A 26,769-nucleotide genomic window follows, 5' to 3' on the forward strand; every position below is an offset into this window, starting at 1 on the left:
AATATACTAGGAATAAAGTTAAAGAATGAGATGATTATATTTGCAAAATTTACACATATCGAAATTTATTTAGACCTATTCATGAAGCCTTTACATAAGCTAAGAACGATGGTTGCGCTTGAGCAACATGACTTTGTTATTCTAGTAATGAGATTTGATTTGGACTTATTATTTAAATACTGGAAAATGTAAATAACAACTATCGCATCGAATTTGACATAACGGATATGATCTTTTCATTAATACGTTTTATGTTCAATATTATCATCTTAATCCCTGAATAATCTAGTTATTATAAAAGGTTCATAGTCATTCATAGTTGTGGTAGTTATGGGAAGAATTATGAAGTAAGGCTAATATAATTTAGATAGCTTGATTTTCATATGATGAAAGTGACAAAGCACTGCAACCAAGATTATATGTACTTGGTAACAAACAAGTATCATACATGACACATGTTCAAGATCAAATCATGGATTGCTATAATGAGTGATACTTGATAAATGTAATATATTTGTATCATTAGACATGAGATGCATATTTTGGACTTGAGTGTAGGGAATGTTCTGTTTGATATAGTTAAATGTTTTTTACCAGACATTTATAAAGGCCATTATTAAGTATAATATAAACTACATAATAGGAATATTTAGTGCAAATAGAATTTATTCCTCTTATATGTTAAGAGTTAGACATCTAAGGCACCTTACTAAAAGTTGAAAATAGATCATATTGATTGCGATCCAAATCTCATGTTTAACATGATGTATGTGGCAAAGCGATAATTGATAACTTACCTTTAGTTGAATTTGTGAGATTCTTAGGAATTGTATGTTGTTAAATAGCACCTATTTGTGTGTTGTTGGGGCAGTGAAATGTTACTACACATTTACCACTATCCATATCGATCTATAATGAATATTTTGTAAGTAGGATATTGAAATATCTATATTCTCAAGAATCATTTTTGAATGATATTACCAACAACATTTGATCATATAGGTCCATACTAATAATGAGTACACATAAAATGAATATTTATAAGAAGTTGATTCTAGATAAATATTAATAACTCTTTCATTTTTAATTGGAAATTAATATTAAATGAAACTAATAATTTTCAATGTTAGTATCAAAGTAATATCATGATATATGATTAAAAATGTTATGTACATCTTTCTGGACTTAAGATATTTTAGGTATTAAAACTGTGCATAACATATAAAAGAAAAAAGAGTGAAAAACATTTTTACCTTTTTTTTTCTTGCAAAACTATAAACTAGCATGGGGGGCAAGATTTTGTGCTTCTTTCTTATTTAATTAAACATGACATGCTTTAGAAATATGCCTTGTTATAATCATTAAATATGGTTCTTAAATTGTTAAGAGACAAAGGGTAATCACTAGCTAATAAAGTGCTTAAAGGCTTCCATGCATGGATGTCCCTTTTGCAAGTAAAACCATGAACTCCTCTCTCTTACTCTCTTCTTTTTCTCTAAAATGTTAGAACATAAAATAAGAAGCATGATGCTTTCACTCTCCTTTAAAACACAATTAGTTTTAGGCTTTAAGACTTAAGATCTTTATATTGCAAGTCATGGACTAGCACCCAAAGTCTTAATTACTTGTTGGTGGACTTCTCTAAAGGAACCCTCTTTTATCTTCTTATCATATCCATCAACATCCAACCTTCGAAGAAGATTCAAAATCTTGAAAGGATGTTATTTCTTATGGTTGTGATTTAACATTTTATGTTCATACAAAATGATCCTTAATAGGTATAAAGTTGTTTTATGTTATTCAAGTTTTATAATGCTTCTGCTGTCAATTCCATCGCTTTTGAAACTGAAATTTTGAATCAATCCCGACTATATATATATATATAAGAAATATTTGATATTTTGAAGTTGCATTGGGTTTATGTACCATTTGTATTTATATTTGAGTTCAAAAACCCTTTGATTAGATATGGTTCGAAAATTATCTTGGTTTTATATCTTGAGTATGGTTATATATTACTTGGGCTATGCTTTGAGACCGTTGAGATCTAAGTTACAAACTTAATTATTATTTGTAAAAGTGAGAAGCTTAATAAGCTTAGAATGTTAAAAGAGTAAAAATGTTGAAAATTCTAAAATAGGAAGAATGATGAGTTGGTTTGCTTCAATTATGGGTAGTTCATCCTTGCCATAATTGTAAGTTGGTTTGCTTCAATTATGGGTAGTTTATCATTGCCATAATTGTGAGTATTTAGTTGTTCGTTGTTTTCAAATGAGAGTAGTTAGTTATTGTTCTTTATTGCCCCATAATGAGGGTTGTGTTGTATTTAGTGTCTAAGGTTTTAACTAAATTAGTATAATTTAAAAAAAAAAAAAAAAAAAAAAAAAAAAGTAAAGTCATTTTTGGGTTTCCCTCATAACTGGGAAATAAATAGGAATTGTATTAGAAGAGAGTTATATGATTTATTGATATATTATTTGGAAATAGTAATAATTAATTAAGAATTAATCATAATTAATTTAATTATTGATTTTGGATTAATTAAAATTAATTAAAGTTGTAAGGGTTAGAATGCAATTGTTTAATAGTTGAACAAGGAAGGCATTCTAGAACCTCCCAAGGGGGGACAGTTTTAGGAGCCCTCTTTAGGGTTTCTAGAAGCGAGGTAATCAAATAAGGAAACCGAATTCGAACAGGTAGAAAATACTATTGTTTTATTATTTAAATTTAGGGGTTCTAGGTAATCTGGCAAATACAAATAGGGGTGTACCCTAGCCAAAATCGATCATACACCTCAACACATACATAATTTGGATTTTCTATCTCTCCAGTGTCTCCTTTTTCGATCATTAGGTTTCCTTGGGTTTGGGTGTGACCCATTAGACTTTCCCAGGAGATTTCAAGAAGACTTGTTTAACTTATTTTGATTTAAGCAAAGATATGTTTTCTACCTTGTGATTTTTTATTATCATGGTATTATTTTTTTTATATAAAGTATATAATATGTTTTAGGATGCATGCACTATAAGTGTTTATGTAAAATTCCGCATGTACATTGATTTTGTAACCTAAAAATCACAATAGTGGTATCAAAGCCTAGGGCTTTCACTTATAAGTGCATGATGGTGAAAAAAAAAAAAAAAAACAAAACAAAACAGGTTTTTCGCAGGCCGCGACGACTCCTAGGGTAAATCTGATTTGCAAAAAAAAAAGCTTGCATTTTTCAAATTTATAGGATAATTACTCATTTTTAAGATTTTTTAAATGGATGAAATTTGATTATTAAATCTAGATAATTAAGATATCCTAATTTAAAAATATGGAAAATTTATAAAGGTAATTATGCAATTATAAGATAATTAGATAATGGAATTATCCTTAATAAGATTTAATATAAACTAATTAACAGTTTAATTAAAGGAATCTAAATGGTTTAAAAGATTAATTAATTAAAAGTTTAAATAATTAAATTTAAATATTATATTTTCAAAATGTATTTAAATACATCATATATATATATATATATATATATATATATATATATATATATATATATATATATATATATATATATATATATATATATATATATATATATATCAAAATTGTGAAAATCAATCGGTGGTAGCTTGACGGTCGACTGACATTATAAGAATTAATCAGAGTAGACGACGATTAATCGGGACCCTAAATTATTAATAAAATTATTTAAAAAATTAAAAGATCCTAAAAAAATAAGTATTTGAAAATTTTAAATTTTCAAAATTTTAGTATAGTATTTTAAAATTTGAAAACATAAAAGTTTGAAAATTTAAAATTTTGGTGTGATGTTTGAAAATTAAAACATTTGAAATTTTTAAATATTTTCCGCCTACAACCGCCAAAGGCCGCCAAGCCCGAGTTTGACCGATTTTGACTAATTTCCGTCAAGCAACCTAATCGTCATCTTTAAAGTTTGCATCTTTAAATTCTTTATCAATCGGTTCAAGGTATCTTGTATCGTAGAATTTAATGAAACTAGTCGGCCCTTGGCGGTTCTCGGTGGTCGTAGGCAGGAAACATTTAAAACATTCAAATTTTTTAATTTTCAAATATTACACCAAAAATTTAAAATTTAAAATTTTTATGTTTTCAAATTTTAAAATCGGGCAACCCTTTAGCAATTATATTTGGACTGGATACAAAATTTAAAGATGACACTATGATACGAGAACAAAGATGATGTTTTTGAGAATCTTGTTCCAGAAATTGATAAAGAAACTGTTACTCCTAAGGAACTAGATTAATACAAAAAACATGTTGATAATACCACTAAGGTCCCTTGCATTATGATTGCAATCATGGCACCTGATCTTCAAAAGTCCTATGAGGACTACTGGGCATACGAAATGAACTTGGATCTTGCTCAAATGTTTTATATGAAAGCGAGACAAGAGCGTTATGAAGTTCAACGCCCGATGTACAATTTGAAAGAAAAGCATTTTTTTTATGCTCATGTGTAGAAGATGCAAAGACACGTAGAGAGATTGGAAAGCTCGATGTGAATTTTGACAAAAAGCTTGGGATTGACATGGCGCTCAAATCATTTCTAAGTAGTTATGATTAGTTTATTCTAAATTATAATTTGAACGCTACTAAAAACACATTGATTAAGCTTGATAATCTCTAGCAAATTATTAAAGTAGAAATGAAGAAGTCTCATTCAAACAGTTATGTTGGCGCCCCAATTTTAGCAATCCATCAAGATAAGGGGAAGAAGAGGAAGGCATATTCTCAACCCAAGTGGAAAGAGATAACCCACATTAGGCATATTCTCTCTCTCTCTCTCTCTCTCTCTCTCTCTCTCTCTCTCTCTCTCTCTCTCTCTCTCTCTCTCTCTCTCTCTCTCTCTCTCTCTCAATCTTAAGGTTTCCTAGGATTTAGGTGTGACACATTAGAGTCTACCACACTGTTGGAGCTAGACTTTCAAATTGTTTAGCTTAATTCGATTTAAACAAATGTATGCTTTCTAGCTTGTGATTTTCGATTACCATAGTATTAGTTTTGTTTAATAAAGTATTTTGCCATAATAATGAAAAGTCATAAAATGTTTCTGGCTGCATGTACCCATAAGTGTTTATGTGAAATTTTGCATTTACATTGATTTTGTAACTTAAAAATTTTCATAGGTTGTTCGTCGTTGCCCAAATAAAAGTAGTTAATTGTTGTTGGTCGATCCCACTTAAGGCCGGTGATTTGATGAGTTTGAGATATAGAGAAAAAATCTATTATATACTTATGATTTTAAATGTTAAATGTTTGGATGTGAGAATTGTTAGACTTATGATGACTTTCCGGGTTTGATCACTCAATTTTATATTATACTTATCTAAATATACATTGTTTGTTGACGTACATGTTATAGGGAGTGTGATGCTTATAGTAACGTGCTTTGACATGTGCTATGTTTTCTTCCGATTAGGGATTTTGTTGGTTTCTTAAGTTTTATGAGGTATGGATTAATACCTTTGCATATAAAATAGTGTTCATTTATATACGGTCTTTATAAATGTTTGACCAGAAATGGCTCAAAAAAAAAAAAAAAAAAACCCCTCAAAATTAACATGAATTTAAACTTTGAAGGAAGCGTATACATGATTATGGGGATATTTGTCTGCTTTCTCATGATGGATACTTGCAACCTGTATGTAAAATATCTTGATATCACATGTTAAACCATAATACTTTGTACCAAATTTTGTCTTGTTATAAATATCGTGACAACTCGTGTTCTCGATATTTGCTATAATATCAAAACAAAAATACGAAGTTAACACGAATAACCTCACATTTTATAGTTTGGTCATATATTTTTAACTATTAAATTATCGTACTTCTAAGACTACTTTTAAGTCCTTGAACCAAAGTTAGTACTTTTTAGCGAAACTAATTAATTTTTATCGTACAACCGATTATTAATAAACCATAATCAGAAACCGATTTGTTGTGAAAAAAGTTAAATTGTCTCTTTTTATATACTTTTAGAAATTCTACGATTTAAAGAGATTCCTTGATTACTAAAAAAATTAATAAAGATTGGAATTGAAAATTAGAAATTCCGAAATGAACATGAGTGACCTTAGAAAGGGGCACTTCTTGTTCTTTGAAGCTTGGGCTGTTTAGGAAACTGGGAAGAGGCAGAGCATAACTGGAAAAATAGAAATATAAAATATAAATTAATTAATAATCAATAATCAATAACAAACACACTTGTCTCTACATTAAAAGAAACCTTTGTAACTGTCCATAAAAAGCAAATATATATATATATATATATATATATATATATATATATATATATATATATATATATATATATATATATATACACCACCATTAATAAAATTTTCAATTCTTATTTTAAAGTTTATCTTTTATCAAAAAAATATCTAAAAATATATAAATGTATCATTTTTCAATCTCTTCCTATATTTATATTAAAAAAAATATATGAAACATGTGAGCCATATACACTTTTTAATTGATAAAATGTTTTTCTCTAATTTCTTTTTCAACGAAGCACATCCATACCAACGTCTTAACCAATTAAAACGTTATTTAATATATATATATATATATATATATATATATATATATATATATATATATATATATATATATATATATATATATATATATATATATATATATATGTGCACAAACTCGAATATGAATGAATTTTAAAAGAAAAAAATAAGTAAAATGTGCAGATGTACCATATGCACATATACACATATGCAAATATTCAAATACCCACTTATGCATATGTGCATATTAATATACATATAAAAAACATGCTAATAAGTTAAAACCTTGCAATATAAAATGATTTGTTGAAAAAAAAATTGAAAAAGAAAAACGTTTTACTGTTAGATGTGCATAAGGTGCAAATTTTACGTTTTATTCAAAAAAATTGAATATTAGTATGGGTAAATGTTAAATAATCATGAATTTATATATTTTTAGTTGTTTTTTTTATAGAATATAAGCTCCAAAGAATGTTTTTCCAAATTATATACATATGATGCACATGTTATATATATATATATATATATATATATATATATATATATATATATATATATATATATATATATATATACTATCTTATAAAAAAAATCTCACTATTTATAAAAATAGATTGAATATAATAATATTATTTTTTTAAGACGTTCAAATCGTTAAGCTAATAGTACAAATAGTCATCAATAAAATAATATTAAATTTTAACTTGTGTTTTGAATATTTATTTGTCTCAACAAATTCTATTTCTTTTCCTGAATTTTGGATAATTCAAAATTTGAAACCATCAGAAAATACATGTTGATTCAAATATCCCTCCTACAGATATCTCTTTCTTAACAAGTTTTTATTCTAATTCTTACTTGTAATTGATTTCATCATTTTTAACTTTTTGTATTTTTATCTTATAAATATATTGGGTGAAGGCTTTATTATATCAGATTTGTTCCTAAAAAGGTTTTACTATGTTTGTTTAATGTGTTGGCTTTGCAGGTTCAAAAAACTCAACCAAAAGGGCCAGTTAGAGCATTGTATTATCATTAGTTTGTATATTTTGACATCTTACTTTTGCAATAAAGAACGGTTAAACACAAGATTTGACATGATTAAGGTAGTTTGTATATTTTTCATCTTGTTTAGTCTAAAAATGAAACCTTTTTCATCATTGGTCCTTATAATATCAAGTTTCATCACATGGACTACCTCATTACGGTGATTATTGTCCTTTTTATAAGGTTCTATATAGATTTTGTTCAATATTTTAAGGTTTCGAGAACCTAAATCAATATGAATTCTTGAATTACATACCATCGTTGAAAATGTTTTAATTTGTGATCAAACTTGGTTTAAAATCACAATGAACAAGTTGACACCTGAGTATTTTAGCCTTCTCAAAGGCCTATTTATCGACTTTTGAATCATAACACCTGATATTCTAAAAGTTTATTTTTATAAACTATTATTTATATATTTTAGCATTTTACTTAGTAGGATATTAAATTAATAAAGGAATTAAGGAAAACGAAAAAAAAAAAAAAAAAAAAAAAAAAAAGTACGATAAACAGTACAAGTGGTTTGGGTATGTATAAATTGAAGTAATAACCATTTAGGGGGTGTTTGACAAAAAAAAGTTTATTGCTTATTAGTTTATTAGCTTATAAGTTAATAAGTAAGTGTAGGGTAACTTATGAAAAATGAACGTATTAGAGGTTCCCCACCGGAATAAGTTATTTTAATCCAAACACTTTTTTAACTTATAGTAATGTGGAACCTAATAAGTTGTTTTAAAAAAAGCTTAGCCAAACACCTTCTTAATATGGTATAATGCTCTTGAAAAATAGATGTCATTTAATATTCATTTCTCGAACTGAACGCAAAATGGTTTTAACTCTAAAGATATCAAATTATTTGCCGTCCGCCGCTTTGCGCGGGTAGACGGCTAGTATATATATATATATATATATATATATATATATATATATATATATATATATATATATATATATATATATATATATATATATATATATATATATATATATATATATATAAGTAATGAATTTACATACACCCCCCCCCCCACACACATACACACATATATATATATATATATATATATATATATATATATATATATATATATATATATATATATATATATATATATGTATATATAAGTATAAGATAAGCTCTAAAACAAGGTTTGAAAAACTAATCATAATGATACTAAAAATGTTAGTGGTTCATTAGAGACCATTCTAATTTTATGATATATGAGACGCAATCATAGCTAGTAATCTTGGTGATCAAAAAAATATTTTTAAAATGAAAAATAAATGAAATTTTTTGAATTTTTGTAAATAATATTTTCATCATTTAATTAATCCAAATAGAATAAAAAATAAAAATATATAAAATAATCATTTTTTAAATATATGTGTAATATTTTAATAAAATATTATACTATAAATATTAAAACAAAATTGTAAGAATATTCAAATATTCTACTAGAATATTAGAGTATAAATATTCAAACAACTCTAATACATTATTCTAATATACACACAATTCTAGTAGAATATTAAAATATTTTTATATATCCAACAAATCTAATATAATATCAGAATATTCTAAAATTATAACAATTATATTTGAATATTTATATTATAATATTTTATTAGAATATTTCACGTATATTAAAAAAAACAGTATTTTTTATTATTTATTAATTATTTACTTATTATTATTTTTTTGGATAAATTAAATGACAAAAATAATATTTTAAAAAATAATGAAATTTTCCTTTTATTTTGCATTTAATATTTTTTTTTTATTTCTTGATCTCCAAGATAAGTGGCTAAGTTAATATCCCAATGTCTCATAAAATAAACATGGTTATATATATATATATATATATATATATATATATATATATATATATATATATATATATATATATATATATATATATATATATATATATAGAGAGAGAGAGAGAGAGAGAGAGAGAGAGAGAGAGAACGAACTGTGTTCAAGTATTCTAACTAATTATTATGCGGATATTGTATTCTATGAGAATTGCTAAGAGAATAAATTGTTTAGCAATGCGAATACATTTAACCTTACAAAAATATCATCATTTTCATGCATTCTCGCTAATTATTATTTATTTTTGTTTTCACACATCGTTTTTCACTTATTTTCATTTTGACAGAATACGACCCAATAAACATTCTGACATAAATGTGAATAATAATAATAAGGTAATAATAATTATTCACTTAGTAATTCTCATAGCATACGATATCCACACAATAATTTGTTAGAATAGAATAACCTAAGCCTCTCTCTCTCTCTTTATATATATATATATATATATATATATATATATATATATATATATATATATATATATATATATATACACACACACACAAAGAGAGAGAGAGAGAGAGAGAGAGAGACGAAAGCAAATAAAAAATAGTGTTTTGGTGATAATATAAGAAGTTTTCATATAAATGCTTTTTTAATGAATAAATAAATAGAAATTAAATATTTTTTACATCTTCATCCTACTTATATTAATATTCATGTAAAATGGTAATAAAAGTCATATTTTAATAAAATTAATAATATTATAAGACACTTGTCATCATTTCATATTGGTAGAAGGATAAATAGGAAGAAAAAGTAAAAGGATATTTAATTTCTCATAAATAAAATAAATCGAAATAATACATAATAATATGATTTTACAAAAAAATAATCCCAAAACCTAACGAGTAGAAAATTCCTTCATTTTCGTCGGATTTAATTTTCAATTTATAATAATAATATGTAATAATGTAAAGTTTTAAAAGCTTAATCTGTATAGAAACATTTCAAATCGCGACAATAAACTTTTATTAAAAACAGAACCTTAGTTAGTAAGAAATTAGCAAAGCAAACAAAATTATGGAATGATTGGATTATTCATCCAAGCAGACCAACTAATCCTAGCCTTAGTATTATGAAAAGAAAACCATTTAAAAGAATTCTCAAGAATGCTATGACAAACAAATTGCTTCATGTACTTATGTACTTGTTGGGAACAAAATTAAGTGCATTCTTGTAAGTTCAAAGAACCCAAATCACGATCAAACATATTGACTCCGCAATCACTTTTTCCATTCTACCCACCAGCCTAACATCCACTAATCAATCAAGTGAGTTGGAGAACCAAAGTCTTGACAATATATCTTAAGGAAATTAATAAAAACAAAAATTATAAAAAGAAGTTATGTAAGGGACGAAAATATAACTTTAATGTGTGGAGGAAATCTTTTGCAAATCGTATGTATATAGAACGTAAATTAAAAATGTCAACACTCCATATATATGATGATGACTATTATATCATATAAGTGGAACAAAAAAAATATAAAAATAAAGTTTTGGTCACAATTATGTATGGAGGAGATGAAGGAAAATATAACTTTAAAATGTATCTTAATGAAATTAATAAAAATGAAAACTATAAAGAGAAATTATGTAAGGGATTAAAAATGTAACTTTTAAAACATAGAAAGGAACCCAAATCGTAACATATAAAATACTAATATTTTAAATTTAAAATTATGAATAATAAAAACCGTTAGATCAAAATTATTTGAGAGGAAAAATATAAATATAAATATATGTTTTGATGAGAGACAAAATCTTTATTTCTAGTAAGATGTTTATTTTACTCTTATAGTATATATGATGTCAAAGTAGTAACATGATATGTATTTAATCAATTTAATACCAAAATAATAAAGCAATTGAACGATAAAAAGCTCTTAGAAAAATTATATATATATATATATATATATATATATATACACACACACACACACTAGTCGTTTCCCGCGCAAAGTGGCGACGAATAGTTTCTTTCAAGCAATTAGTTGCATTCGGAGACATGTTATATTTCTAAGAACACTTGCATCATCATCGATCGGTTTCACAAAAATAAAAAGTGCAATGTCAAAACAAAAAAATATTGTGGTGGTGTATTTCATGGAGGAAAGGGAGATGAAGATTTGAATTAGTCTCCAGTCAACTATATTTTATGCAAAAAATTAGGGAACTCCAATTTGAATGAACTTTTAAATTTCAAAATTATGGAACTCCAATTTGAATGAACTTTTAAATTTCAAACAATTTGTCGAAAAGAAGTGTTTCAGATTTCGAATGCACCAGATACCAGAGAAAATATATTTTAGGAGTACAAGTTGGGTCAAAATTGATGAAAATACTAATTCAATCCCTAAAAATAAGGAAATACTAATTTAAATGTGTTTTTTAATACTTGTATCCCTAGCATTATCATTTGTAAGATATATATTATAATATTATTATATTAATAGTTGGTTGTACTTTAAGCTTAAAGACTTGACTTTTAAAAAAATATTATTATTATATTGATTCTATTTATAGAAATATTAAAATTTCTTTTATAAGGTAGTATAGATATTGCTAGGTTTTAATGGGGATTGACATCTATTGTGCGGACGTGTAGATAATGTTATTCTGTGCAAATTACAAAGAAAATATGTTGTTTGATAATATGATTACGTTCAATCTTATATAATTATTTTAATTATTAAGCATTTTCACTAATTAAATCGTCTATAACGTTATTATACATTTTTTTTAATTATTTTCATTCTGTCAGAATGTTATCAGGATATTTATTGAGTTGTATTCTGTAAGAATTAAAATAAATAAAAAAAACGATGAATAAGAAAAAAAATGAATTAGAATTAGTGAGGATCTATTAAAATAACAATAGTTATGTGAGATTGAACGTATTTACATTACTAAACAACATATTCTCTTAGTAATTTTCATAAAATAATATTATCCACACGTCCACACAATAATTGTCCATCCACATTATAACCTACCATATATATATATATATATATATATATATATATATATATATATATATATATATATATATATATATATATATATATATATATATATATATATATATATATATATATATATATATATATATATATATATATATATATAGGTTCTGTAGCACCTGGTTTCCGGTATGTGAATTTTATTTGAGCATTGCCCTATTTTAGCCTTGGACTCGGCGAGTCATAAGGTCCGACTCGCCGAGTAGGGACGAGACTCAGGACACGTTTAAGTGGGCGACTCGGCGAGTCCATATCCTGGATTCGGCGAGTCACCGCTGCTGGATGAAACCCTAAGTTTCAAGGGTTTGCACCCTATTTAAACCCTCATTCTGCCCCAACTCGTCCCCATTCACCCCCCCAGAACTCCCCAACATCGTTTTCCCTTAATTCCTTGAGAGATTGAAGTGCTCTTGGTGTGTTCTTGAAGGTTTTGAGGAGAAAGAGGTGTAGATCAAGAAGAGGAGAAGGAGATCAGGCATCTTTGTGTCATTTCAACATATTCCTTGAGGTATAGCTCGTTTCCCCTCTGTTTTCAAGCTTGTAATCCCTTTTTGCTTCATAGGAGTCCTTCTTGGGCTCTTCCCCAAGCTTGTTTGTGCTTTGTGGGTGATAATAAGTTGTTAGCCTTTAGATCTAGGCATGATCTAGTCCCTGGAACTTGGATCTAATGCCTTTATGGGGTCATATTGCATGAAAGCCCTAGATCTACCTCTTTTGGTGCACTTTGAGCCTTAAAATCCATATTGGTGAATATCTACACGTAAAGTTGGAAACTTTACGTGTTAATTGTGTCCTAGAAGCCCAGATTTGTGAATGGTATGGACTGGAATCGAGCAAATCGGTGTATTTGATGGATGCATGGCTGCGACTCGGTGAGTCATATATGTGACTCGACGAGTCTGGTCGCGAGTCACTGAACTGGTCCCTTTAAGATGTATCGAGTTGAGCCGTGAGTCACAGGGGGTGACTCGGTGAGTTGGAAGCTGAACTCACTCATGATAGGACTCGGCGAGTCAATGCCCTGACTCGGCGAGTCCAAGGCAATCTTCATAGATCAAGAACAAACTCGGCGAGTTGTTCATACAACTCGGCGAGTCTTAGCATATGTGTTCTTCGGATGAAGATGAACTCGACGAGTTGTTCATACAACTCGGCGAGTAGGATGAAGGAGTTGAATGACAGTTTAGAAGATGAACTCGTCGAGTCATAGCCCAACTCGACGAGTAGAATCAAGGACCCAGGACAATAGTTTGCTAGGGACTCGGCGAGTGGAGATCCACTCGGCGAGTTGGGTCAACTAAAAGTTGACTTCGATTTGACTTAGGGCTAGACCAGGGGTAAAATGGTCTTTTTACCCAAAGGACAGTTAGCAGTGTATGATTAAGTATATTGTGGGAATTACAGCCGGGGAGTTTCCGGAGCAGCAGCAGCAGTAGTAGGTGATCAATTCCCACACAGACCAACAGCTATTTCGAGGTGAGTTTCCTTCCAGTAGTAACGGGTCTAAGGCACCAAGGCCGGCCCGTATAGATGAGACGTTAGTATTATAGTGTGGGCCGAGCCCGTATCTATTAGTTGAGTTGATTGTGTTATATACCAGCATGATAGAACTGTTTACACTTGTTGTCTGTGCGATACTTGTATGATATGAGTTGGCGGTTGAGTGTGGGCGGGGCCCGTATCTCTCCGAGAATGGAGTGTGGGCTAGGCCCGTATCTCCCAGGTAGCGAAGTGTGGGCGGGGCCCGTATCTTCACGAGTGTGGGCGGGGCCCGTATCTCTCAGAAAGTGAGGTGTGGGCGGGGCCCGTATCTTCGCGAGTGTGGGCGAGGCCCGTATCTCCTAATTGCATGTTATATGTTAAATGCTTGTATGGTATGGGGTATTATGGGGGAGCTCACTAAGCTTTGTGCTTACGGTTTCAGTTTTGGTTTCAGGTACCTCCTCAGCTAGGGGAAAGGAGTCGGCGCGGTACCAACATGTCACACACACACTCTTCGGTTTCCGCATTTACGAGATTCACTGGGATTGTTCTCTGATATTTGACGGGATGTATGGTTTGACTTTTAAAACATGGTTTGCGATGTGTTATGGTGTGCTCAAACAATGTTTTTATTTATTAATGTTTTCTAAAGTAATATTTTAAAATGAAATTTTCGGACATGAAAATTGGGTCGTTACAAGTTGGTATCAGAGCCCTAGTTTGAGGGATTCGGACACGCCTTCGGGAGTGTCTGAACTCAAATCGAGGGATTGAAAGATTTTCCAAAAGAAAATGTTCTCTAAAACTCGGAAAAGAGTCATAAGAAAGAGCGAAGTGTGTGACGTGCGCGACCGACCGAGCTCAAGTAAGTATTCCCCATAGTACCCATACAAGTTTATGTTATGTTTATCAGCTTACGTAGAACCGCATGCTAGAATAGGGCTAAGGATCTAGGAGTGATGCCTTATGTGCCTGCTTATGTGTTACAGCTTTATGAGTATTGCATGCTAGAATTGAGTAGACAGCAGTAGGATAGCTTGTTTAGGTTATGCCTGATAGTATGAGCTTAGCATCCTATGCTAGTGTCGTTTCTTGTTATAAGAATAGTTTTGGCTTGAGTCTGTTTCCCCTTATCCGAATGCTGCTTGCTTCGTGCTTGGTGGGGTTCTGAGTAATGGGAGTTAGCCACTAGGTGAACACGTCACACCACATGTAATCAGGTTTGAATAATCCCAAAGTACTGGAACTGGCCCTATTGCGCAGCTCTTGTTTGAGTCCAACCGTTGTAGGGACGGATCTTTTACTTGAAGGATTATCTAATCCTCATCACATGTGATGGTGTTTAGGTGGTGGCTAACTGGCATTATGAGGAGACCTACAGCAGCTGAGGACCAGTCATGTTGAACTTGAGTTTTCCCTAGGGCAAGCCTAGGATGAGAATAGCAGAGAGTAGCAGTAGTAAAGGGGATCTGGTGAAGTCGAGGAATTCCTCGGAGAAGGTACGGATAGATGTGGAAGGTAGTATGGGCCCGTACTACTGAAAGCAGAGGATCCGTACCCGAGCCGAGGAAGTCCAAGATGAGACCAAGGAACCTGTAAGTAGTTGAGATCCCTCAGAAAGTAGCAGCATCACTAATGATTATTATGATGTTTTGCAGAATGGTGGTACTTCGACCGAGACCGACAGATGGCGGTTCAGGAGAGGGGTCAGGTTCGGGATCAGGCACCGAGCCGATTGATGAGAGGCTACGTGAGTTCATCACGTCGGAGATCACCAGGGGCATCCTTGAGTCGACCCCCATCCTCTTTGGGTCGATCAAGGAAGGGATCATGGAGTTGATGGAGGATCGCCTACGGGCATTCAGGAGCGATTTAGCCTCTAGCCAGTCAGGATCTCGCACACTGTCCTTCAAGGACTTCAGGGGCAGTGGTGCGCCGGATTTCCATGGGGTGAAGGACCCCATTGTCGCCAGGCGGTGGATTGCGGATATCGAGTCTGCCCAGTTGACTAGCTTCTGCCCCGAGGGGTCGAAGGTGAGGTACGCAACAGGGTGTTTACGAGACCGAGCCCGGGATTGGTGGGAGTCAGTGGGTGACTCGTTGGGAGCCTCAGCTATCGAGGCAATGACCTGGTCGGACTTTGTGACTAGGTTCAGGGCAGAGTTTGCACCGGCGGTCGAGCTTCAGCAGCTGGCTAGGGAGTTTCTAGACATGAGGCAGACGACGGAGACTGTGGCGGAGATCACCGCCAAGTTCCGGGAGAGGGCTTTATTGGTGCCCCAGTATGCTGGTGACGAGGACATGAGGAGGACTCGTTACCATGATATGTTATGAGCTGACATCCGGGAGCATGTTAGCTTTTCGGCTTGCCCTACCCTGGACTCTATGATTGCCAGGGCTAGGGAGAGGGAGATAGATTTGGAGCACATCCGGAAACGGAAACTAGAGGACGGTCAGGCAGGAGGGGCTTCGGGGAAGAAGCCCAAGGGATCAGACGGTAGACCGAAAGGTCATTCAGGATCGAGCCGCTGCGGGAAATGCGGCAGGACGCACGTGGGGATATGTAGGATGGGATCAGGAGGCTGCTACAAGTGCGGCAAGACAGGGCACTTTAGCAGGGATTGTACTGCCCCAGCTTCAGCTATTCAGACATCCGAGTTGCTGTGTTTTCACTGCAACCAGAGGGGCCACAAGAAGGCCAATTGCCCCCAGTTGTCAGTTGCAGCGCCAGTGAAGGCGCCGGCTCCAGCGACCCTGCGGATCACGGATGGTCGGCAGGGCAAGGCAGAGGCTCCAGTGGTGAGGAGTCGGGCATTTCAGTTGACTGCCGAGGAGGCACGCGCCACGCCCGATGTGGTGACGGGTATGATTCTTTCCTTCTATCTTTTGTTTTATGATGTTATGGTATTGATATGTGCTCCGTGTGTATACATGTGTATTAGGATCGTTCCATGTGAACGGCATCCCGGTTCAGGTATTGTTCGACTCGGGTGCATCCCGATCGTTCGTTTCTCTTGCTCTTAGCAAGAGATTTCATGAGACTTCAGGCGAGTTAGATTGCCCGTTAGAGGTAGAGATTGCTGACGATCGATCGGTGCGAGCATCGATGGTGTTTCGAGATTGTGTTCTGCGACTATTTGAGGAGCGTTACCTGGTAGACTTGGTTCCCATCCCGTTGCGTGGGAACAAGGTGATTATTGGTATGGATTGGTTGTGCCCTAATGGGGCAGTGATAGATTGCGCGCAGCAGCTAGTGCGAGTCAGGACCCCAAGCGGGGGAGAGTTAGTGATTAATGGTGAACGGCCGCAGTGTGGACCCACTGTATGTTCATCAGCGAGGGCTAGGCGCTACCTTCAGCAGGGATGCGCGGGATATGTCGCGTATGTGATGGATACCCGGGAGGCGGGTAAGGCGACCATGAGCGAGGTCCCGGTGGTTCGAGATTTTGCAGATGTTTTCCCGGAGGAACTACCTGGGATACCTCCAGAGCGACAGGTGGAGTTCAGGATTGACCTCATTCCCGGTGCGGCTCCGATAGCCAAAGCACCGTATCGGTTGGCTCCTCCCGAGATGCAGGAGTTGTCTACGCAGCTGCAGGAGCTGCTAGACAAGGGATTTATTCGTCCGAGCAGTTCACCCTGGGGAGCCCCGATTCTGTTTGTAAGGAAGAAGGACGGGTCGCATCGGATGTGCATAGATTATCGGGAGCTGAACAAGGTAACGGTGAAGAACCATTACCCGCTTCAGAAGATTGATGACCTATTTGACCAGCTTCAGGGGGCATCTTGGTTCTCCAAGATTGATTTGCGTTCGGGTTATCATCAGATGAGGGTCAGGGAGGAGGATATGCAGAAGACCGCGTTTCGGACGCGCTATGGTCATTACGAGTTCGTGGTGATGCCGTTTGGGCTCACCAATGCCCCTGCCGCGTTCATGGACCTCATGAACCGCGTATGCAGACCGATGCTGGATCGGTCTGTGATAGTCTTTATCGATGATATCTTGGTCTATTCCAAGACTCGGGAGGAACACGAGGAGTATCTGAGGGAGGTATTGGAGACCCTGAGGAGGGAGAGCTTGTATGCCAAGTTCTCCAAGTGTGAGTTTTGGTTGCGCGAGGTGCAATTTCTTGGACACCTCGTCAACCAGAACGGGATTCTGGTTGATCCGGCCAAGGTCGAGGCCGTGATGAGATGGGAGGTCCCGAAGTCTCCATCTGAGATTCGGAGCTTCTTGGGATTGGCGGGCTACTATCGGAGATTTATCCAAGATTTCTCCAAGATAGCCGTACCCCTGACACGACTGACGAAGAAAGTCGTGGTCTTTCGGTGGGGACCCGAGCAGCAGGCTGCGTTTGAGATGCTGAGACAGAAATTGTGTGAGGCACCGATCCTAACCCTGCCTGAGGGCGTAGAGGATTTTGTGGTTTACTGCGATGCGTCCATTTCAGGGTTGGGCGCAGTTCTGATGCAGAGGGGGCATGTCATTGCCTACGCTTCACGGCAGCTCAAGCCTCACGAGGCGAACTACCCGACGCACGATTTGGAGTTGGGGGTGGTGGTCTTTGCCCTCAAGATTTGGCGACATTACCTCTATGGGGTTCAGTGTACCATCTACACGGACCACAAGAGTTTGAGGTACCTCATGGACCAGCCGAATCTGAATATGAGGCAGCGGCGGTGGTTGGACGTGGTGAAGGATTATGATTGCGAGATCCTTTACCACCCGGGGAAGGCCAATGTGGTGGCCGATGCGCTTAGCCGCAAGACGGTGCCGATCAGGGACGTTTGCTTGAGGATGACCGTGGTGACTCCCCTATTGGAGCAGATTCGGGAGGCTCAACAGGAGGCTATCAAGGAGGAGCATCGGAAGAGCGAGCATGTGGTGGGTCAGGTTTCCTCCTTTGATTATGATGGCAAAGGACTTTTGACACTGCACCGTAGGGTGTGGGTGCCGTATCACGGTGGCGTGCGTCAGATTTTGATGGAGGAGGTGCACAAGTCCCGATTTTCTATTCATCCCGGGGCGACGAAGATGTATAGGGATCTTCGTCCGGATTACTGGTGGCCTTGCATGAAGCGGGATGTGGCATGGTACGTCGAGCGGTGTTTGACCTGCAGGAAGGTCAAGGCCGAACATCAGAGACCGCATGGCAAGATGCAGCCGTTGGACATCCCACTGTGGAAATGGGAAGATATCACGATGGATTTTATCACAAAGCTTCCCAGGACCGCACGTGGAATGGATTCGATCTGGGTCATCGTGGATAGATTGACCAAGAGTGCTCACTTTATTCCAATACAGGAGAGCATATCGGCCGAAAAATTGGCCGACATCTATATCAGGGAGATTGTGGCATGACATGGAGTGCCAGTATCGGTAATCTCGGACAGGGATGTGCGTTTTACTTCCAGATTTTGGAAGAAATTCCATGACGAGTTGGGCACTCGTCTGCATTTCAGCACCGCCTTTCACCCGCAGACAGATGGTCAGAGTGAGCGGACCATCCAGACTTTGGAGGACATGTTGCGGGCGTGTGTGTTGGATTTCGGTGGTAGCTGGGATACCTATCTTCCCTTGGCTGAGTTCTCCTACAACAACAGCTATCACGCGAGTATTGACCGACCACCGTTCGAGATGTTGTATGGGCGGAAGTTCAGAACCCCGATATGTTGGGGTGAAGTTGGCCAGAGAGTCATGGGAAGCACCGAGGTGGTGCTAGAGACGACCGAGAGGATCCAGCAGGTTCGGAGCAGACTTCAGACTGCACAGAGTCGGCAGAAAAGCTACGCCGATAGGCGTCGATCCGACTTGGAGTTCCAAGTCGGGGATATGGTTCTCCTGAAAGTGTCGCCTTGGAAAGGTGTCATTCGATTCAGGAAGCGGGGCAAGTTGGGCCCAAGATTCATCGGGTCGTTCAGGGTCGCAGCCCGGGTGGGCAAGGTGGCGTATAGGTTGGACCTGCCAGCCGAGCTCAGTCAGATCCACAGCACCTTTCATGTTTCGCAGCTGCGGAAGTGCCTGGTGGACGATTCAGCAGTAGTACCATTGGAGGATATTCAGGTTGATGACAGCTTGAATTACATTGAGCGCCCAGTCGCAATACTTGACAGAAAGACAAAGGCTTTGAGAAACAAGAGGGTAGAACTAGTAAAGGTGCAATGGCAGCACCGCAAGGGTTCGGAATGGACTTGGGAACCGATGGACGAGATGATGGAGCATTACCCCGAGCTGTTTCAGGACCGGGCAGCAGACTTCGAGGACGAAGTCTAAAATAAGTGGGGGAGATTTGTAGCACCTGGTTTCCGGTATGTGAATTTTATTTGAGCATTGCCCTATTTTAGCCTTGGACTCGGCGAGTCATAAGGTTCGACTCGCCGAGTAGGGACGAGACTCAGGACACGTTTAAGTGGGCGACTCGGCGAGTCCATATCCTGGACTCGGCGAGTCACCGCTGCTGGATGAAACCCTAAGTTTCAAGGGTTTGCACCCTATTTAAACCCTCATTCCGCCCCAACTCGTCCCCATTCACCCCCCCAGAACTCCCCAACATCGTTTTCCCTTAATTCCTTGAGAGATTGAAGTGCTCTTGGTGTGTTCTTTAAGGTTTTGAGGAGAAAGAGGTGTAGATCAAGAAGAGGAGAAGGAGATCAGGCATCTTTGTGTCATTTCAACATATTCCTTGAGGTATAGCTCGTTTCCCCTCTGTTTTCAAGCTTGTAATCCCTTTTTGCTTCATAGGAGTCCTTCTTGGGCTCTTCCCCAAGCTTGTTTGTGCTTTGTGGGTGATAATAAGTTGTTAGCCTTTAGATCTAGGCATGATCTAGTCCCTGGAACTTGGATCTAATGCCTTTATGGGGTCATATTGCATGAAAGCCCTAGATCTACCTCTTTTGGTGCACTTTGAGCCTTAAAATCCATATTGGTGAATATCTACACGTAAAGTTGGAAACTTTACGTGTGAATTGTGTCCTAGAAGCCCAGATCTGTGAATGGTATGGACTGGAATCGAGCAAATCGGTGTATTTGATGGATGCATGGCTGCGACTCGGCGAGTCATATATGTGACTCGATGAGTCTGGTCGCGAGTCACTGAACTGGTCCCTTTAAGATGTATCGAGTTGAGCCGTGAGTCATAGGGGGTGACTCGGTGAGTTGGAAGCTGAACTCACTCATGATAGGACTCGGCGAGTCAATGCCCTGACTCGGCGAGTCCAAGGCAATCTTCATAGATCAAGAACAAACTCGGCGAGTTGTTCATACAACTCGGCGAGTCTTAGCATATGTGTTCTTCGGATGAAGATGAACTCGACGAGTTGTTCATACAACTCGGCGAGTAGGATGAAGGAGTTGAATGACAGTTTAGAAGATGAACTCGTCGAGTCATAGCCCAACTCGACGAGTAGAATCAGGGACCCAGGACAATAGTTTGCTAGGGACTCGGCGAGTTGGGTCAACTAAAAGTTGACTTCGATTTGACTTAGGGCTAGACCAGGGGTAAAATGGTCTTTTTACCCAAAGGACAGTTAGCAGTGTATGATTAAGTATATTGTGGGAATTACAGCCGAGGAGTTTCCGGAGCAGCAGCAGCAGTAGTAGGTGATCAATTCCCACACAGACCAGCAGCTATTTCGAGGTGAGTTTCCTTCCAGTAGTAACGGGTCTAAGGCACCAAGGCCGGCCCGTATAGATGAGACGTTAGTATTATAGTCTGGGCCGAGCCCATATCTATTAGTTGAGTTGATTGTGTTATATACCAGCATGATAGAACTGTTTACACTTGTTGTCTGTGCGATACTTGTATGATATGAGTTGGCGGTTGAGTGTGGGCGGGGCCCGTATATCTCCGAGAATGGAGTGTGGGCTAGGCCCGTATCTCCCAGGTAGCGAAGTGTGGGTGGGGCCCGTATCTTCACGAGTGTGGGCGGGGCCCGTATCTCTCAGAAAGTGAGGTGTGGGCGGGGCCCGTATCTTCGCGAGTGTGGGTGAGGCCTGTATCTCCTAATTGCATGTTATATGTTAAATGCTTGTATGGTATGGGGTATTATGGGGGAGCTCACTAAGCTTTGTGCTTACGGTTTTAGTTTTGGTTTCAGGTACCTCCTCAGCTAGGGGAAAGGAGCCGGCGCGGTAGCAGCATGTCACACACACACTCTTCGGTTTCCGCATTTACGAGATTCACTGGGATTGTACTCTGATATTTGACGGGATGTATGGTTTGACTTTTAAAACATGGTTTGCGATGTGTTATGGTGTGATCAAACAATGTTTTTATTTATTAATGTTTTCTAAAGTAATATTTTAAAATGAAATTTTCGGACATGAAAATTGGGTCGTTACAGGTTCACTTGAAATTAAAATTTATTAGAGATTTTGAGATTCAACCTCAACCACATATTTTTCATTTGCCTCTCTAACGTTCCAACGTATCGGCAATAATGAGGTATGTCTAATCATAAATGATTATACATATATCTTTGTTCACAGATTGAGTAATCATATATGATTATGCCAGTTAGTAGCAGAAGAGGTGGTGATGGCAGAGGTGGCCACGGTATAAGTGACAGAGTTGATAGTAGTGGGGTCGGATGGTGTTAGAGGTGGTGGTAGTGGTGGTGGCGATGGCGGTTGTGGTAGTGGGGATGGTGGAGGAAGAGAAATGAACGGTCGGGGCTTTATAATAATTTATGATTCTAACATGTCTTATGTTTGTCGCTACGTCGGAGGGTTAGTGCGGAAGATGTGAAATATGTGGCTGAGGTTGAATCTCAAAATCTTTATTTTATTTTTAATTTCAACGAAATCTATATATATATATATATATATATATATATATATATATATATATAATTGATGCGATGAAAACCCAATCCTACATCGGTAAAAGAGAAACTAGATGCTACCATATAAATCAAAGAACAATCCTTTCTATCACCGATTAGTTTTAGAAAATGGAACCTCATTGTTCTTTTATATTGAACATGGTTATGCTAGTAGCGATACTTGAAAATGGTATCAGAGCTACGGTAGTAGCCCAAATGATGTGGTCGGTACATGTGGAACAATCCCTAGTAATTCCCAAATCAACGAAGTTGACCTTAAAGCCTTTTTTTTCCGAATGTCTTCCTGATGGCCCCAAGTAAGCATGTTCTTAAAGTATCAGTGGTATGAAAAGAGATTGAATCTGATGAATAGTCGTTGAATGGGAGGCCAATAGTGGAACTTGAGTTTGAAGGGAAGATTGTTGGGATGCAAACCTAATCCCACATCGGTAAAAAGATAAAGTAGATGCTAGAACATAAGACAATGGGTAATTTCTTCTATCACCAATTGATTTTAGAAAAAAAAAAAAACAAAACAAAACAAAACAAAAAAAAACAAAAAAAACTCACTGTTCTTCTATATTAAGCATGATTGGGATAGTAGCGATCCTTACAATAGTAAAATGAATAAATATTAATAAAGATAATTAGAAAAATCAGTTTGGATATAAATAGTTCAAATCTAGTGATAGACTAAAAGGGTTAAAATATAAACTTAAATTGTTAAGATATTTGACATTAAGGAATGTTTTTGTCAAAATGGGAAAGTTGAGGGGATAGAGTGAAAATATAAGGAAAAAGCCCATGGATCACTAGATATTAGCTAAACCACATATTTACCCAATGGATAAAAAACTTAACCACTCATCTTGCAACATAACCAGTTGTGAAGTAAAGAAAAGGGGAGGAATACCGAGAGAATAATGAGGCTGAGAAATATAAACTTAAATTGTTAAGATATTTGACATTAAGGGATGTTTTTGTCAAAATGGGAAAGTTGAGGGGATAGAGTGAAAATATAAGGAAAAAGCCCATGGATCACTAGATATTAGCTAAACCACATCTTTACCGAATGGATAAAAAACTTAACCACTCATCTTGCAACATAACCAGTTGTGAAGTAAAGAAAATGGGAGGAATACCGAGAGAAGAATGAGGCTGAGAAATGAGGTACTTGTTAGAGATTCTGACGAAAAGTGTCAAAAATAGAAGAGAAATAGTGGAGGTGGATGTTGGTGATTCTAGAAGCCCTTGGTTGGTACGTTTCTTTAGCTCATTCTTCTTTTAACTCAAAATCACAAAAAACCATCACCACTAGCAACTACCATTGTTGGCAGTGGTGTCTTTTGGAGGTCACTCCATCGACACCATAGGCCACCATGAGGTGGTTCTGGGTTATGCTTTTCTAGCCCATTAATGTTCATTAGATGTTTAGTCAAGCAAATCTCATGTGACCTTTGATTATAATGTTTTTGGTGTGAGGGTTTTAACCACCTTATCACCGTTATGTCACCACTACTTCATAGTGGTTGAGCGGTGATTCATTTTTTTCAGCTCAAAACAAGGGATTATTAAGTGTGTAATTAGTTTGAATGGAAAGCCAAACTCAAGATTCCTTTTATTGATCATCTTATGTGAAGAAGCATGGTTATTATGTTGATTTCAAGCATAAATCTTAATCTATTAAGATGCTTCTTTTATTCATCTAAAACTATATGTTGTAGGCTTGTTCCTGAAATCAATAGTCATGAGCTTATTATTCATTAAGGGATTAACGGGTGGGGTGAAAAGCAGGGGAAAATCTTTCATAGGGCCAGGGGGCTGTGCCCCCCCTCCCCCTTCTGATTTTTTTGGCATAAATAGTCCCTATGCTTTAACTTTATACATATTTAGCCCCAAAATATAAAATTTTGACTATGGCCCCCTTGTTCACTAATGTTTATACAAATTATATTTTTGGCTCCTCCAAATGAAATATTGAAGCTCCGCCGCTGGTGAAAAGTATATTTAAACATGTCAATGTGTAAATACATGAAATATGTCACCTATATTTCAAAAATCATATAAAATCAATAGAGTATCAGATTTTTATAAAAATTATATCCCTTCGAATATGTGGATATCTAGTTTCTTCCATATCCAAAGGGTTTGATTTGTTTTCGATTATAAATATGGTAAAATTTTCATTCAATACAGACTAGTCCAGAAAAATCACTAATCGCATAGCTAACTTATACATTCATATTAAATCTAGATAACTCATGTAGGTTTTGGTATTTCCTACAAAGGTCTTATCGTGGTTCCACTTCTAAGTTTAGTGGATATTGTATTCTTCACAATCTGACCCACACAAATAGCTAATTGTAATAGCCATATTGTATTATGCATAATTAATTATAGAAAATTCCATATGAAATGAGTTCATGGTCTATGTTTAGAGAAGAGATTCTAGTTTAACATATATTTTATCCAAGGAATGATAATCATTCCTCATAGGGTGATAGTGACCATATTTGCAGATTAATCGAGAATGTGGCTGATTTTTGTAGTTAATTTGTAAAAATCATAGAAAAATATAGAACAATCATTAGAACGTGTATTTTATATCTCCGAAAAGTTAAGAGGGTATTATATAATAATAAATATTAAATAGTAACTTAAAAAAATAATTGGGATAAAATAGACATGAACACACATTTACCAAATATTTAATTAAAACGAACACTCTAAAAATATTAAATAAGGTTTGGGTTTACAAACCGAGAAATGAATAGTGACACCTTGTGTGGTTGATTCGAGTGTGAGTGCGTTCCATGCCACATCTAAATAGAGTTTTTAGTGTTTTTTCTCATTAAATGAGTTGCACTAACTTATTTATTATATTGACTTTGGATGTGTGTTTTATAGCTATGAAAAAATATTTTATATTGAGATGACATAGTTATACTTTGGTAAAGTTTTCAGAACACAATATCAACATATAAATAAATAAAATATAATAATAAATAATATAAAAGTTGGTAACAACGTCATAACCATCACAAAAACATATGTCCCTAAAAGTAGACTGTAACGAATTTGCAACGAAACGTCTCTAATTGTTTTTTTTTTTTTTTTTTTTTTTTTTTTTTTCTATTTGGGAATTCTAAAAAATTAATAACATGTTGTTATTTATTATTTTTAATTAGAAAAACCGATTTCATAATTTTTACATGTAAAGGAATGAATAAATATTAAAAGTCACCTCTTTTTGGAGCCTTTTGAGTTTAGCGTTCTCTGTTTTTAGTCTTAAAACTTCATGTTCCAATTCATCAGCACGGGCCTGTAAATATTTAAAAGTTTAAAAATTTATTGAAAAGTTATAATTTATAAGGGTAATAAACTTTATCTCTTGTATATATTTAGTCATTTGTTGTTTTTTTTTTTAATATAGATATGATCATTAAATTTATTTATCATGTTCACAAAATACTATTAATATATATATGACCGATTTATTGATTTATATGACAATAAACTTTATCTTGTATATACATTTAACCACTTTGAAAATTTGTAAAGCACACGTAGCAAGAATCCAATAATGTTTCACTAAATTTTCAATAAGACAATGATGATCGCATAAAAAAATATGAGAGAGTCTTTAAAAGGAACAAAGACGAGAATAAGTGTCTAATGCTATTCGAAACCCATGACAATTTCTTTGTGCTTCTTTTGCAATAATTATTTTTCACTAGCATATGACAAATAAAGATAGAATATGATGTGGGAAATACATAGTATGTCATTTATAATTTGTAATCATAAAAGAATACACTTGACACCAAAACGTAATATTAACATCTAAAACAAGCATGTTTTGACACAAAGTGATCTTGCACATACTAAACGTCTCTTACCAAAAGAATTAACAAGTGATCTTACATAAGTTAATTACAATATG

General features: G+C 35.2%; 1 protein-coding gene across 4 annotated transcripts in view; it reads right to left on the reverse strand.

The window, feature by feature from the left end:
• Nucleotides 1-26,769, reverse strand: part of LOC145030648 (uncharacterized) — a 55,690-nt gene that overhangs the window by 24,168 nt on the left and 4,753 nt on the right. For 2 of the 4 annotated variants that reach the window (XM_078979033.1, XM_078979032.1), the window contains exons 2-3: nt 26,071-26,148; nt 6,118-6,187 (exon numbers count right to left, since the gene is read on the reverse strand). In XM_078979033.1, the coding sequence (XP_078835159.1) occupies nt 6,119-6,187; nt 26,071-26,148 (147 nt within the window). In that variant the 3' untranslated portion in view covers nt 6,118. Of the gene's footprint in view, nt 1-5,506; nt 5,682-5,763; nt 5,783-6,117; nt 6,188-26,070; nt 26,149-26,769 lie in introns of those variants that run through there. The other 2 variants (XM_078979031.1, XM_078979034.1) reach the window with 2 other exon arrangements.

This window comes from Lactuca saligna, chromosome 2 (genome assembly GCF_052625555.1).
Source record: "Lactuca saligna cultivar CGN05327 chromosome 2, ASM5262555v1, whole genome shotgun sequence".
In the NCBI taxonomy this organism is placed as follows: domain Eukaryota; kingdom Viridiplantae; phylum Streptophyta; class Magnoliopsida; order Asterales; family Asteraceae; genus Lactuca; species Lactuca saligna.